At 42.5% G+C, this 15056-nt stretch overlaps 1 protein-coding gene across 3 annotated transcripts in view; it reads left to right on the top strand.

The window, feature by feature from the left end:
* The window catches only part of map4k3a (mitogen-activated protein kinase kinase kinase kinase 3a), a 99168-nt gene that overhangs the window by 22336 nt on the left and 61776 nt on the right, over nt 1-15056 (top strand). For all 3 annotated transcript variants that reach the window (XM_045691311.1, XM_045691313.1, XM_045691312.1), the window contains exon 2: nt 8867-8924. In XM_045691311.1, the coding sequence (XP_045547267.1) occupies nt 8867-8924 (58 nt within the window). The remainder of the gene's footprint in view (nt 1-8866; nt 8925-15056) is intronic.

Here is a 15056-nt window from a genome sequence, read left to right on the forward strand (position 1 = left end):
TTATCACAGCATATTGGCTATGTGCTTAGCCTGACAATATTGTTCTTTTAAGACCATATTATATTCCAAAACACGAGCTTTGATAACAAAAACAGATCAGTTGTTGTATCACTTGCGAGGCACAGCATAAATTGAAATAATTAGCTTTTTTTATTTTACTGGACTGATGGTGCCTGCATCTGATGTTCAGTGTTAACGGAGGGAGGGAGTGAGCAGCAGAGGGTCTGCCTCTCACTGTCCCTGCTTTCTCCTTTCCTAAGGTGAGACTGACAAGTGAGGGGATACCGTCCTCCCACTCCTTTTTAAATAGCTGAACTGCCTGTTTGGACAGTACATCATGCTTGGGTCGGGTTGTTTTGATAGTTCTGCGGCTTCTATGTGTCTAGAAAATGGTTTTGTATTGATTTCAACAATCTGAGGAAGCCCTATTGGGAAGGGTGTGTGTGGAGTTGGGGGATGGAAAGATGAAAAATGGAGGGGAGGGAAAGGCAGATGGATAAATAGATAGAGAATGTGCGGGAAAGTGAGAGGGAAAGTGAACAAGAGAGATATAGTGAGAGGCAGAGTGCGGGTCTAAAGGAAATATGGTGACGTTGCATATTTGCGTCGCAGTCCTGGTTTGAGTAGAATTTGTTCATTCTCTTTCTAAGGGCTGTGGTGGTTAACTGGGAAATGGATTGTGTAAGCAGATCTCCTCAGACAGAGTTAGGCCTCCTTCAAACTCAATGGCCTTGTTAGAATACTTATGCATCCTTCCTTGTTTCCTTGAGGTAATCAACAGCTCTATAAGTGATTGGAAAGATGAAAGCAAGGTTACCACCCCATTATTTCACTGATCCAACCAATTCCGATCTGTGATTACTTCAAGAAAGGAAGGAGGGAAGGATACATTTGAAGTATTCCAACAGGCCCATTGATTTTCCTGCATTTCAGGAAGTACTGCATTTCATGTGCTACCTCAACTTTCAGGGGTGTATTCACTAGAAACCAAACAGAAGAAAACAAATGAAACGAAGAGGGACCTACCTGAATTTGTCCGATAGAAACTCGTTGCGAAACATTTTTCTACGGTGTGCACTGAATACACCCCAAGTTCAGCTCAACCGGAACTCTTTGAAGTTTGGGGCTGAACTTTGAATAGACATTGACTGGATGTGGTCCAGCAGCAGCCATTGTGTAGAGAGAGTGTAGTGAAGAGCCTACTTGGCATCCAGTCATCTCAGTCCATTTAAGCTGTCCAGAGGCACGGCTATACTCTTGATTTGGTTAAGGTGATAAACACTTTAGCTTACTAACCCTCTTGTCTTGATCCTTGTTGACCTGCCTTCACAACACATACTACACTCTCTCTCTCTTTCTCTGCCTCTCCTGTTCTCTCTTCTCTTCCTCCTAGCCAATTAGATACTAATCTGATACACATTCAGTCTGTTGAGATCTCGTTCTCTCTATCACTCTCTCGCCATTAATCTCTCGGTAGGCCTACATATCTCTTGGTACGTCTTTCTCATGGTATGAAAATAAAATCAAAAGTCTACCCTTAGCTAGGAGACAGTGAGGCCATCCTTTTCATGTGTCAATACAAAGCATCTATTTTACAGTATCAATTAACTGTCTTTGTATAAAAAGACTGTTGCGAAACACAGTGTTCTTTTCCTCTGCAAACCCTCATAAATGTTGTCACCCAATCCTTTCACACTTGGAATTTTTCATCAATTATTTACCTGAGTCCCACAACTGGGCCATTGTCCCTTCCTGTTCAGCTATCACAGCGCCGAGATTGGAATCTCCCCATGCGGACCAACCGGGGCTCACGACCCTGACTTTGAACACACCTGGCTCTGATATGTCGTCGGCTTTATTTGAAGGGTACCTACATAAGGCCTTCATAACACGTTCATAACCCTTACATAACACATTCATAAGAGGTATATGAGCAGTTCATAAATGCTTGTCACTACTGCTTTAAAATAGCCTAACACTTTGTTTTAAATATGTCGTCATAATGCCTAGCTACATAAGGATGTCATAAACACTACTTAATTGACGTTACATTAGAAGTTGACAAATGCTGTCACATAACCAGATTCTGTCTGGTATGAAGCACAAGACCCTAAACCCATCTCCTTACTTTGTGCTTGAATGACATGCTGATGACACCTCTATGTAGGCATTATAAAGGAGCTTTTAAATAATGAATAAATATTTCTAACATTACAGAATGGAGTTAATGGTCAGACACTGAAATCACACTAGACTGTCCTTCACAGGCACTTTGTATGAACGTGTATCCACATCCGGGAATTGTCATAAACACCCTATTCAGGAGTCAAATGCTTAAAATAATAAAAGGCCTCCTTTTTTTGTCTTAGCACCCTTTCGGTTCCCCATCTACCCTTTTTGTGGCTATGGTTAGCATTAGGGATGTGCATCTTTCCCTTTCAAGACGATTCGATACGTATCTAGATACATGGCCTCTGATATGATACGTTTTAGTTTGAATTGATTCGGTGCAATTCGATACACTAACATTTGTTGCATAAATACATTAATTTTCCATTCTAAATTCAAAACTACTGCTGATGGCACTCGTGCTGGGCCTCTCTGAGCTGGATCTCTCTGAGCTGGATCTCTCTGAGCTGACCTCTCTCGCTCTCCGTTTGTCTGTCTGTGTGTGAGAATTATATACATGTGTAATGTAGGCACCTGTGCTGAGCCATAAGGGAAACAGGGTGTCTACCACCGCACTATCAGATAAGGGAGGCAATGTTTGCTTTTTCTCCCTCCACTTTTGATCTGAAATCACCATCACCCACTAATTAATTAGTAATTTTTGCAGATTCAAAGTGTTTGAGCTAGTAATGTAATCAATATTTATCTAAAAAATTCATATGACATAGCCAATGAATATATAGCACAACTTTGGGTTTCACCCATTTTGGGTTTCACCCATTTTTCACCCACCCCCCCATGTCAAACCGTTTGGAAGTTTTCTGTCCTCATGAAATGATCAACTTTACCCCGTATATCTAAAAATGACCAAAACTATTGCTGATGGTAAACCTGAACAATTGAAAATGAAATGTAAGGTAGCCTAAGCCCCGATCAGCAGGTATTATAGCCTATAGCCAGATGAGACGTTTCTCAGGCAGTAGTTTAGGCTACTTTATTCCGGTAAAAAACACTTTTCAACAGCGCATTTGATTACAATAATCTAGCAAATTACATTGCCTGTCACTCAACTAATAAAGCCTAATAATGCGCAAGCCATTTTACAAACATTTGAATGCTGAAGGTGACGCTCGGCCTACCTCTTGGTCAGCATGCTAAGCCGTGCACCGAGTGCAGTTTGGCTAGCCTACTGATAATGCCTGGGTTGTTTGGCATGTAAAATTACTTGTTCATCAATGACTGTCAACACAGTTGCTTAGTTCGACACTGAAAGAGAGGACGCATCAGTTGTCACAAAATATGAGGTATTTTCGGAAGGTAGAAAGTAATATGAGCAAAGCATTTTTGTGTACCGCCGATTCATAATGTTTGAATCAATTTTGTGACCGATTCATGCTAAATTTGGATCAATTTAGGGACCCGGGGACATTTGAACTGGGACCAATGCGTAGTGCTGAATCGTTACATCCCTACATCCCAGCAGTTGATTTTGACCTTGATCTAGGGTCAGTTTCTTTTTGCATCCTAAGTAATTATCGGGTCATTAATATGCAATTACCATTTATATGTATAATATATGCCTTTTAGCAGATGCTTTTATCCAATGCGTCGTACAGTCATACCCGCATACATTTTTCATATGGGTGGTCCCAGGAATCGAACCCACTATCCTGGCATTGCAAGCGCCACGTTCTACCAACTGAGCTACAGAGGACCACAACATTATTTAACATTTCATTAACATGACTGACAAGTAGCCTAAATAGAGACCTTTAAAACAAAGTGAAACAAAGACTTGGACCCAGGGGCCTGAGGAGGATGCATGTTTAGATAGAAATGTACTGTGTAGAACATGTTGGATTATCTGTCATGTACAGTAGAATAGGGAGTTGTCAGCTCTATTCATACTATTTCTATCTGCAATGATTAGAAGCACGCCCCAGCGTGCTTCTAATCATTGATTTTTCTGTACCCCGCTCTCACAGAGGTGTCACCCAAAGGTGTGAGAGGCTGGACACAGGTTTTCTCACTTTTGAACCCTGTGGTTTGGAAAGCTGAGGAAATCCTCTCTGTCAGCTCTTATCGGACCTGTTCTTCAGTAGTCTTGAAAACCCGACCCTAAGCAACTGTAATTATGGTCTGGTTTCAATGATGGACTCTTTAGGTATAGAGTAACTACGTCACTGCCCACGTCACGATCTTATCCGCTTGAATAAAATACAAAATAGTATCTAGCAAGATGGAGATCACAGAGGTTATTTCTAATGAGTGCATTTTGCAAGTGGCTAGTTTTCTTCAGCTACCTTCACTAAAACCACTGCAAAGGTTTTGACTGAAAACTTTGGTTTCAAATTGCAACGTTCTGGCATGTCTGTCTCGTGATTTGTTGAGAGAGTTGTCTGTCTGAAAAGAACCCACCCTGGAATTTTTTTCCCCCTTATCGAAGTTGCCAAAACAGTCTGTTATTGAAACCAGACCCTAGTCACTGTTTCCTAGGGTTGAGGTTTTGAGACTTGTTCCTCAGGCCTTGAAGTTGAGCAAGTTGAGCAAACATTGAGCTAGCAACGTCAATATCGCCTGTGAAACTCCCGCAGTGATCACATGCACTTACTGAACAATAAGTCGCTTTGAATATAAAGCATCTGCTAAGTGACATGTTTTATTATATTATAAATATGTCATTCTGAGTGTCTGTCCAAAGTTGGAAGTACACTGTTGACATTAAAGTGGCTTGGATTCTATCAAACCTGCATTAAAAATTTGTGGCTGTATTTTTGTAAAACATTTTGTGGTTTGCATATTTCAGACGGGAGTCTACCTGGTATTTTATAATGGTCGCTATGCAAAACCATACACCGGTTTTACTTGACTCAGGAAACTGTTAAAGGGTTAGTTCACACAAATTACATATTAGTTTCCTTACCCTGTAAGCAGTCAATGGACAAGATGTCTTGCTTTGGTTTTGTTTACCTGGCGACTGTCTCCAAGTGCTAACTTTTTTGCATTTAAGGCACAAGTACAATGCAAGTCAATACATGCCATTTTGTAATTTGGGTGAACTATCCCTTTAACATGTTAAATACTTCATGGATGCCTTCTCTCCACTGTAACACTTTTCAGTACAAATTCAAAGGAGTTCTTCTCTTTCCTCACCATGAAAGATTAGCATTTAGCATTAGCCACCCCTATCTGTCGTACTCCCTTTGTAAACAAAGCTGCTGGATCAATGGTAGTTCTTGTTTCACTCAGACCAGGAAGTGAGTGGAATTCCACAGCACTGCTATGAGCAGGCATGCAGAAGGGAAATAGGGTCATTCTGTGTGAAAATGGAACAAAACATGACTTATTTCTCAATCCATATTGAGACAGATGTGAAATGTATAATAAACATCTTTCCTCCAAAGGTCATTTCTATGGGTTACATTTCAGAAAAGTCCACAACGTCAGGGTCATTGGTTGCTCCATTTTCACATTAAATCACCCAATAAAGACAGAAGTGTCTGCCATGAACATCCTCTTTTTAGTCTCCCTCCTGACATGTCTCTGATGTTTGAGTGTTGACTTTCAGGAATATTTTGATCAGACACAGAAAACAACATGCCTCACTGCATTTCTGGATTATATTTCCATCCGTTATTCTTACAAACAATGACAGTAATTACATCACATTTTAAACACCACATAACCGCTATAGCTGACCACATCCAAAAGCAACAAGCCTACACATTGCCTTGAACAAGTATCTATCTAATTTGCTCAAAATGCAGTGAAATAAATGCTGCCCTGGTGCAAAGAACAGGTTGGTTGCTTCAGATTCTGCTCTACAGTCTGTGCGAACCCTGCGGCCCCTGTGGCCCGTGTCGTTTTGGTCTATGTTGCGATTTATTTTCTCTGGCTGTAATTACCTGAGATGGTAGCCAAAGGGCCTGCTGTGCCCTGCGCCTGTGCTGCCTAAGCTTGGCTGAGTGCATGGCACTGGGGCGGAGGAGAGTTGGGTCAGCGTTCCCGATGGAGGGGAAAGCTGTATCTTGACCCTGTGTTGCCTTGGCTGAGTGGCACTGGAGCGGTTGGGGTGGGGTTAGTGCTCCCAATGGAGGGAAAGGGGCATGGGAAGGTTGGAAGGAGTAGGGGTTGAAGTTCCTAGAGAGGTCGGAGAAGAATTAGGTGGGGGCCGGTCAGAGTAAAGGTTTCATGGCCTGTCTGCTTCTCCTCCTTTTCCTTTGCCACCGTGACGACATTTGCTCTAAGCTCATTTGCTTTAATCACTCGTCGACAGAGTGCGTAACATAAATGTTCACGCAACGTCCATCAACAGACTCTGGGATGCGGCAACTAGCGAGGAACATTGTTGCACTGCACTGGGTTTGCGTCACTGGTTATATTGAGGAATCACAATTTCGCAGGGCGGGGCATCCTTTGAATTTCGGATGGGGAGGTGACGTTTTGGCCCCTTAGACTTGCGGAGAGGGGGATGCAGCCACCAAAGACTTTCCGGCTCCTATCTAACACAGAACCTAATCAAATAGATTACAATTTATTTTTGGTTCAGGGTTACTGAAGTGATGTCCCGTTGAGAGCTATTGAGTCTTGTTCTCCTGTTCTTGACGATCAGAAATCTGAAAAGCCTGGATAGGTGGATTAACATGACAGTGACTTGTTTCCGATTGCCCGTTCTAGCATACTGTACAACTTCAAATGCATGTATTGGAACATAGCCACTTGACTCCAGAAGGCTAGATGATGGTGCCATTCTAGTATCTAACATATATGGAGAAACTAGACAGAGGGGGAAACCCAACGGACTTAACCATACCGACACCTTGTGACATGATCATCATCAACCAGCCCCTTCCTCTCCCTTCGCCCCCTCAAGGGCACTGGTCGATACGCGGTGGGTGGTTTCCCACGGTCCTCAGCTCTCACCGTAGGGTGGGTGGTGGGATGAGGTGGGGGTGGTGTGCTGGTGGTGGTCGTTGTACTTCACAGGCGTAGTTGGCATTTAACACGCGGTAATGGCCAATATGATTTGCCATTTTCTACGAAATTAGATATCGACCTTTGGTAGAAGTGCCTGTTAACACCACCAGTGCGGTTGATCCTGCTATTGATCTCCGAGCGGTCTACGTTTCCCATAAAGGTGCTAGTTAATCTTTTGGAGGTGTTTTTCGCAAAGCGCATCCAGGTCATTAGTGAAAGACTGAGCAGAAATTTGTATTCAATTTCACCAAGGCTTTTTACAATCGCTTCAAAGGAAGCGCAGAAGTGTCACCTTTGCTGTGACACATGCCAAGATGCCATTATAAGTATGACATTGATTCTTGATGCACTTTACTCCCGGGGTCAGCTATGTTGTATAGTAAGTCTATCCACAGGAACTTGAGTATCTTATGGCTACCCTGCTGGCGTTTTCATTTTATGTGTCATTCTCTCCAAGCCCAGCCCTTCCTGAATGTAACATACAATGTGAGCTTGCTGGCTCTGAAGAGTTTTTTTTCTTCATTTTGCGGTGAATGATTTTCTTGCTCATCACATCTGCTGCTAAACTGGGATTCTCTGCATCTGATGGTGGAGCAGATAGAAGGCATGGAAAAATAGACTCAAGTCATTGATCCTGCGTCTTGTTTCCTCCCATGCCTTCCATCCACTGCCCCCCTTGTGCTTTTGTGGAAGAAATTACTTTTGAGAGTGCAGTCTGAACGGGATGAGTGCCCATACATGTTTAACGCTTGGCAGTGGTAACCCTAACCTCAACCCCCCCTAACCCTAGCTCTAACTTAACCCTTACCTTAACTCACCCCTCATAAACTCAACCTCAATCCTAAACAAATTTCGATTAACCTTTGACTCCGTCAGCTAAATGTCTGCCTTTATGCTTCTTTTCTGTGTTTTGATTTCCCCGTCTAGTAATAACCTGTATTGAAGGTAGGCCTAATGCATTTCTCCACAATAAAATATGCGGATTATCTAAATGATCATTCCCTGATCCTGAATGACCACATGTTGGTTTTCAATCCATAATGACTTGAATATCTTCTCACTGAACACATGAAACATGAGTTTCCTTGTGACAGTCAATTCCGCACTAGTCAGGTTGGGATTAAAACCAGAATACACAGTAGTCCCATTATACCAGAATCTCGAAAAACCGGAGTCATCATGACTATGCAAGTTTTATCTGTAGCTATTTAAAGGCCCAGTGCAGTCAAACGTGATTTCCCTGTGTTTTATATTTCCACACTATGAGGTTGGAATATACTGTGAAATTTCAGCCTGCTTTGGTGGGATGGCGTTTTGGACACCAGGCAGATAATTAGATAATAGACTAATAAGAAATAGAGTTCCAAACCAGTCTACCAGTAACAGCTAGTTTTCAGTGTTCCTCTCCCCACTCAGACCACTCCTCGACAGTCATAGCAAAATTCTTGCTTGAGAAATTGCTCTTTGCTAAGAAAAGATTTTTGTTTGTTTTCATTTAAAATGGTCAAAAAGAATCACAGTAAGGTACTTAATTGTTACACAGAAAGGATTTTATATTCAGATAAAAACATCTCCGTTGGACCTTTTTTAAGTCGTGCCCCGGTTCCAAAACACATCCTCCTCAAGGTATGCTCTTGGGCAGCTTTCCATCAATCGCCCGTGGTTTTCTGTGTGTGGAGACTGGTCGATGTGCTCACCCTCTGTCTTGTTTGTCTTCCAGGCTCGGAACGTCACCACAGGGGAGCTGGCGGCCATCAAGGTCATCAAACTGGAGCCCGGTAAGAATCTTTGCCTCCATCTTCTCACACTCTGGGGTGAAGTTTCCTCTATGCACAAATCTAGGATCAGCTTCCCCTCCACCAATCAGTGGGGAAAATGCAAAACTGACCCAAGCTCAGCGTCGAGGGGCAACGTCACCCTACACCTCATCTCACTGTCTCAGCTGGTTTAGCCTCTCCTGACCTATTATTCCATTTGACTTACTTAAATCTTCTCTCCCCCACCATCCTACTTCTCCAGTCATTACTGTGCCTATTTCTGAGACCCACTAAACATTTGGAGGAATTGACTTAAGACCCTAGGCAAAATACAAAAGCGTTATGCAAATGAAACCCACCTGAATGCCCCAGGCCATATGCATGGAAGTGCGGTATATTATGACCCAGTGAGAGCATAACATTAGTGGTTAATTTGGTTGGAGCATGTTGCTTACAGTAGAGTTGCGGGTTTAAATCCTGTATAGGCCACACACCGGCCTTATTAGCGTAAAAGGCATCTGCTTCATACCTACCATTATTGTTACCCATCGCTTTAGATGAGAGTGGTGTGTGTGTGTGTGTGTGTGTGTGTGTGTGTGTGTGTGTGTGTGTGTTTATCTGGGGCTTTTTCTATAATAGTCAGGTAGGCCTGGTTGCATCCCAAATGGAATGTGTCCCACGTCAGGCCAGGAATGTGGAGTGGAGCTAGCCTTGGGAGCCATATCAGACCAGATTTACCTTAATCTCAGCCTCAGATGGCAGGGCTTGATTAAGTTGGAGTGTTAGAGTAAACCTGTTGGAGCTTGCGGCCAAGCTCTTTGTCTGCTCCACAATAAGATTATCATTTTCTAATAGAGAGGAATATCAGATTTGGAGTCTCTGTGTTATTTCAAAAGCTGCCTCCTTATATCGAATGCATCAAAATCCAAGATGTACTTATAATTTGATAAGATGATAATGATGGATATGAATTGTTATTCAGAAAAACTTAAAGTAACACTGTTGATATTCTTGTAGAGCTGTTGCTAGTAAGTACCCTGGAGGGATCCCGTGCAATTTCACATTATTGCATAGCAGTGAAACACAGAGCTCAAATGGCTTGTATTATTAAAATGCATTGAATGTCACATCCTGTCACGATGCAACAATGTGTGAAGATTGCAGGTGAAGTGTTACCTGTTACTCTACATCAGTGCTGCTTGTCCATTTGCGTGACACTCTCAGGGGGGTACACGTTTTTATTCTAGCCCAGCACTAACACAAAATATTCAGAATAGGGTTAAAAAATTCCTTATTCTGGTAATTTTCCAACCGGGATTTCTGGAAAACCTGGTAATTTTGGGAAAGTTATCAGAATTTTACAGCCCTAATTCTGAACCCACCCCCCCCCCCCCACACACACACACATCCTTGTTCATAAGGATAAACTAGGCGTGGTATAGACCAACTGACTCACTACTCCAATAACCTATAGAGGCGATGTCTAACAATCCAAAAAGCAATTTTAATTGGAAGTGTTTTTCTTAGTTAGCATTAGCAGGCTAACTCATTGATCCACAGTTAGTCGTAATTGCTACCATAAAACAGCCTAATTATAGTTGGTTTGTGCTTGGTGATAATCTGTCACCGATCAGTTGCGCAATTGAATTCTGCTATGAATAGCACGTTATCAGTCTCCTTACAATCTCTAAACTGCATTCTGTTCTGTTGCTTCCATATGTGGGAATAATAGCAAACTAGCTCTTGGATGCAAACTTTTTTTTGCCTAAGGCCATTTCTGTCTCTTGGCTATGATACGTGGATTGATTAGGTCATCTATTGAGGTTGAATTGATCATATGTAAGTAATGTTAGAATTAGTTTGGTAATGACGTTCCATTCACGTGAAAGCCATTACCACGAGCCCGTCCTCCCCCAATTAAGGTGCCACCAACCTCCTGTGGTTTCCATTCTAGTAATCATAATCTATTCATTTGCTAAGGATGTTTGCTCTGTGTGAAAACGCAACCTTAAGGAAACACTCCATTGCTATGAGCGGTCTCATACTTTTGAGCTACCTATAACACTATTTCCAAGTCAACCGATCGCTCTAACACCTCTTAATACGAAATCGGAGAGGTTCGGATAGATATAAGCCATATCACGAAAATGTTTGATGACAAAGTGGACCTATTACTTTATTGCTTATACCTATCCAATCCTTTCAGATCTACAAATGGGTGGCTAGGGGTCAATGTGGAATTCTCATTTTGTACAGTCATATGATATTATATTGGTATTTTACTGATTCTAATTGGTATGGTGCTATTAGAATCCCGAATCAAACAACAACTCAATACATCTTATTAACATTTTGGTCTTAGTCAATTTTCAGAATCATTTTACAGTTAACTGTTGATGCTATAGTCGGGACGAACCAACCCAGGGGGTGGGAACTGTTGGGTGTAGGCTAGGCTAGAGACTAAAGAAATGTTTACTTACATTTTCTTGCTATAAATCAACAGGGATTCACTTTGAGTTTGGCTTGTCAGACTGGGTGTCAGAAGGTGGTAGGCTTGATGGACTGTGAGTGTGCGTGAGTGTGTGTGCGCAGAATTGTGTACGGGCATGTGTGCGGTTATCTATATGTGTGTGTGTGTGTACAGATATGCAGCCTGAGGCTTGTGGGGGGTACCATCTGACGTTGCGGCTGGTAAGAGTTCAGACAGGAAGAACTATCTCCTATAGAAATAATGAACACTACTGCAGCCCCAGCTTGTGTGAAGCACGCTTGTGTGTGTTACCAGTAATATTCAACTTTCAGGCAGTCCGTTAAATCTACAGTACAGAATAGGATCATAATTTGATTAACCTGTTGCAGGAGAATATTCCTCCAGTACAGGACATTTAAAACGTGTGTTGTATTTGCGGTTTTAAAAGGCTTCTGAAGTTTGTAATTTCCACTTTGACATTTCAGACTTCATTTTCCCTTACAAAAAATGTATCAACCCCTACAAAAATGTCCATAAATTATAATAATTCACATTTCCTGTTGCTGCAGGATGATATTCCTGCTGTAGCAAACTGGCTCAAATGAAGTTACTACATCTGTAGCTATCCAATGTTAACTTTCATCATTTTGTGTTTATGTGTGTGTGTCCACGTGCGGCCGTGTGTGTTGTTGTCCTTGTACGTGAGTGTGTTCTTCAACAACCAAAGCTATTCTTGGGCGGAAGGTTGAGGGGTCAGTCAGCATTGAACCGCCCCCTGACTCTCCCAATCCTCTCCTTTTAATGTCAAACCACCTCTTTACCATATCCGCTGTGACAGCTCCTGCCTTGCTTTTGGTTGTGTGTCCCAAATGGCACCCTATTCCCTATTTAGAAAAAAAAAGGAAATAATCGTGCACTACATAGGGAATTAGGGTTCCATTTTGGAAGCGGCTTTAGTATAGACACACAAGACTGGAGTATTTCTGCAAGGCTTTTGGACTGGGGGACCTCTGTCGTAGCATTTTTAACGTTAATAGGCACTATTGATTTGCTGCAACTTTCCTCTCCCTTCGTGTGTCCGTTCTTGTAAGGACACTGCATACTTCTACAATAACAGGAATTGATTTGGGGTTTACTTGTGGCATATTCTTAGGTTGTGCTTGTGCCATGGGCATTTCAAACATTTGATTTGTGTCAGTTGTATTATCATCCACAGCTGACTGTAAACCATGTTTTATTTATATAAAGGGATAGTAAGCCAAATGACAAAATGACATATTTGTAACCTTACCTTGTAAGCAGTCCTTACAGAGTATCATTGTCTTCTGCATGTAGTCGCTCAAGGCACTTTTTTCAAAGCCCCCTTTATGAAAGACCATCAATGTTAGGTGTGTGAGTCTGTTTATCATAAAAGAACACTGTACTGTGATGTCTCTGTGTTGTTGGGAATACCAGTCACTTCAAGGTTGTGTTTCAAATGACTATTCCCTATATAGTGCACTACTTTTTACCGGGGCCCATTGGGTGTGGACTTATCATTTGTTACATGTTCGTCGCCTAACCCACTGGCTCCAGGTCATCTATAAGTCTTTGCTAGGTAAAGCCCCGCCTTATCTCAGCTCACTTGTCACCATAGCAACACCCACCCATAGCACGCACTCCAGCAGGTATATTTCACTGGTCATCCCCAAAGCCAACACTTCCTTTGGCCGCCTTTCCTTCCAGTTCTCTGCTGCCAATGACTGGAACGAATTGCAAAAATCACTGAAGCTGGAGACTCATATCTCCCTCTCTAACTTTAAGCATCAGCTGTCAGACCCTGTACACAGCCAATCTGTGAATAGTCGACCCAACTACCTCATCCCCATGTTGTTATTTATCTTCTTGCTCTTTTGAACCTCAGTATCTCTACTTGCACATCATCATCTGCACATCTATCACTTCAGTGTTAATGCTAAATTGTAATTATTTTCGCCTCTATGGCCTATTTATTGCCTTACCTCCCTAATCTTCTACATTTGCACACACTGTACATAGATTTTTATGTTGTGTTATTGACTGTACGTTTGTTTATGTGTAACTCTGTTGTTGTTTTTGCTTTATTTTGGCCAGGTCACAGTTGTAAATGAGAACTTGTTCTCAACTGGCCTACCTGGTTAAATAAAGGTGAAATAAAAAAGAACGTGACACATCCAAGGGCTTAAGACAACATCCAAGATGGGGTTTCTGATGTCGTTTGAACTTCCCTTGCGGATGTTTAGGGTTGAAATGCTTATTGTCTTCTTACAGTGCATTAGAGGTAGAGAATGCAGCGGACAGGCCTTTGATGGTTTGCTAGATTGACGGTGACAATTGGAGCTGGAAAGTGGTCAGAAGCTTTAAAGAGAGAGAGAGTGTGTGTGTGCCCGCATTTATCAGGTGGACCACATGCTGTGGAGTTCAGCCCGGAGGTCTCTTATTAGCCATTCCCGCTAACGCACTGCAGGAAGCCCATCTAACATTCATGCTGCCAAGGTTTTCGCCCTACCTCTTAAAATGCCAACAGCGCGGCAACACGAGAGGAAGGTGCCACAATCCACCGTGACAGCGTGGAGTGGCATGGAGTTGCTTGTCAGTACGCATCACGGCCAGGGCAGCTGGCACTCTTGACAGATGTCGCCATGATGTCCAGGAGTTTGTTTCATGGCGACAGGGTCGATGGCTCGAGGTGTGTCGCCAATGCCAGGACCATGGAAACCTACGTAGGCTAGACATAGGCTGACAGATTGACTATCATAGTGTGTGGAGTGGACAAACACACAGACACACACACCAAGGGTGGGCGGTTAACACCCTCTAACATGTCACAGTTACCAACGCCGGACACCATATCCAGCACCTTGTTATATCTGCCTGTCTGTTTCAATCTCAAGTGTAAAACTGTTTCCCAAAGATGCTTTCAAAGCTTTAGCCCAACTAATATTCCCTAGCAACAGTTTGCTGGGGTCTATCTCGCTTTAGTGGCGTGCTGTGCAGAATTCAAAGAAGTAATTTAATATTTGCAATTTTTTTTTACTTGTTCCAATTTGTTCTAATTTGTGCTGTTTGATTTTCAGATGGCATCTCGGTCACAGTTTCCTTTTCATTTTGGCTGGCTGCCAGGCTTCATCTTCATCTTGTGCTTTGTGCTGTCTGTGTACAGTCCAACAATCTGGCTTAGAGGCTGCCAAGATCTGTGTAACTGCTCCAATAGATCACAATCTGTTTCCATAAGGCCCCCTCCACCAAATCTGGATCCTGTTCATTAGGGCATGCAACGGGAAAAGTTTGAAAACATTTTGCAACGGAAAACCAAAATGAGCATTTCCGTTTTTAATTCCTTTTTTCTTCCGTTTGGTGCCTAATGAGCACAACCTTGATGGCTTCCAGTCGTCCATGGTATCTGCCAACTCTAAGCAATTTTCTGTTCTTTTAGCCAACATGAGATTGTGGTTGTACAGCCATCACATTATGTGGTCCTTGCTTGCTATCAGTATATGTGTGCATCCCAAAGGGTGCACCCTATTGCATAGTGCACTGTTTTTGACCAGAGGCTTAAGCTGCACTGGTCAGGGGGTAAAGCTGCAAAGAAACTGACCTTATGTCAGAGCTTAAGGGCAACCGCATTCCATTATCCTTGTGCTAAGGTAAGCTCGGCTCTTCTG

The sequence above is a fragment of the Salmo salar genome, chromosome ssa12 (assembly GCF_905237065.1).
Source record: "Salmo salar chromosome ssa12, Ssal_v3.1, whole genome shotgun sequence".
Taxonomy (NCBI): Eukaryota; Metazoa; Chordata; class Actinopteri; order Salmoniformes; family Salmonidae; genus Salmo; species Salmo salar.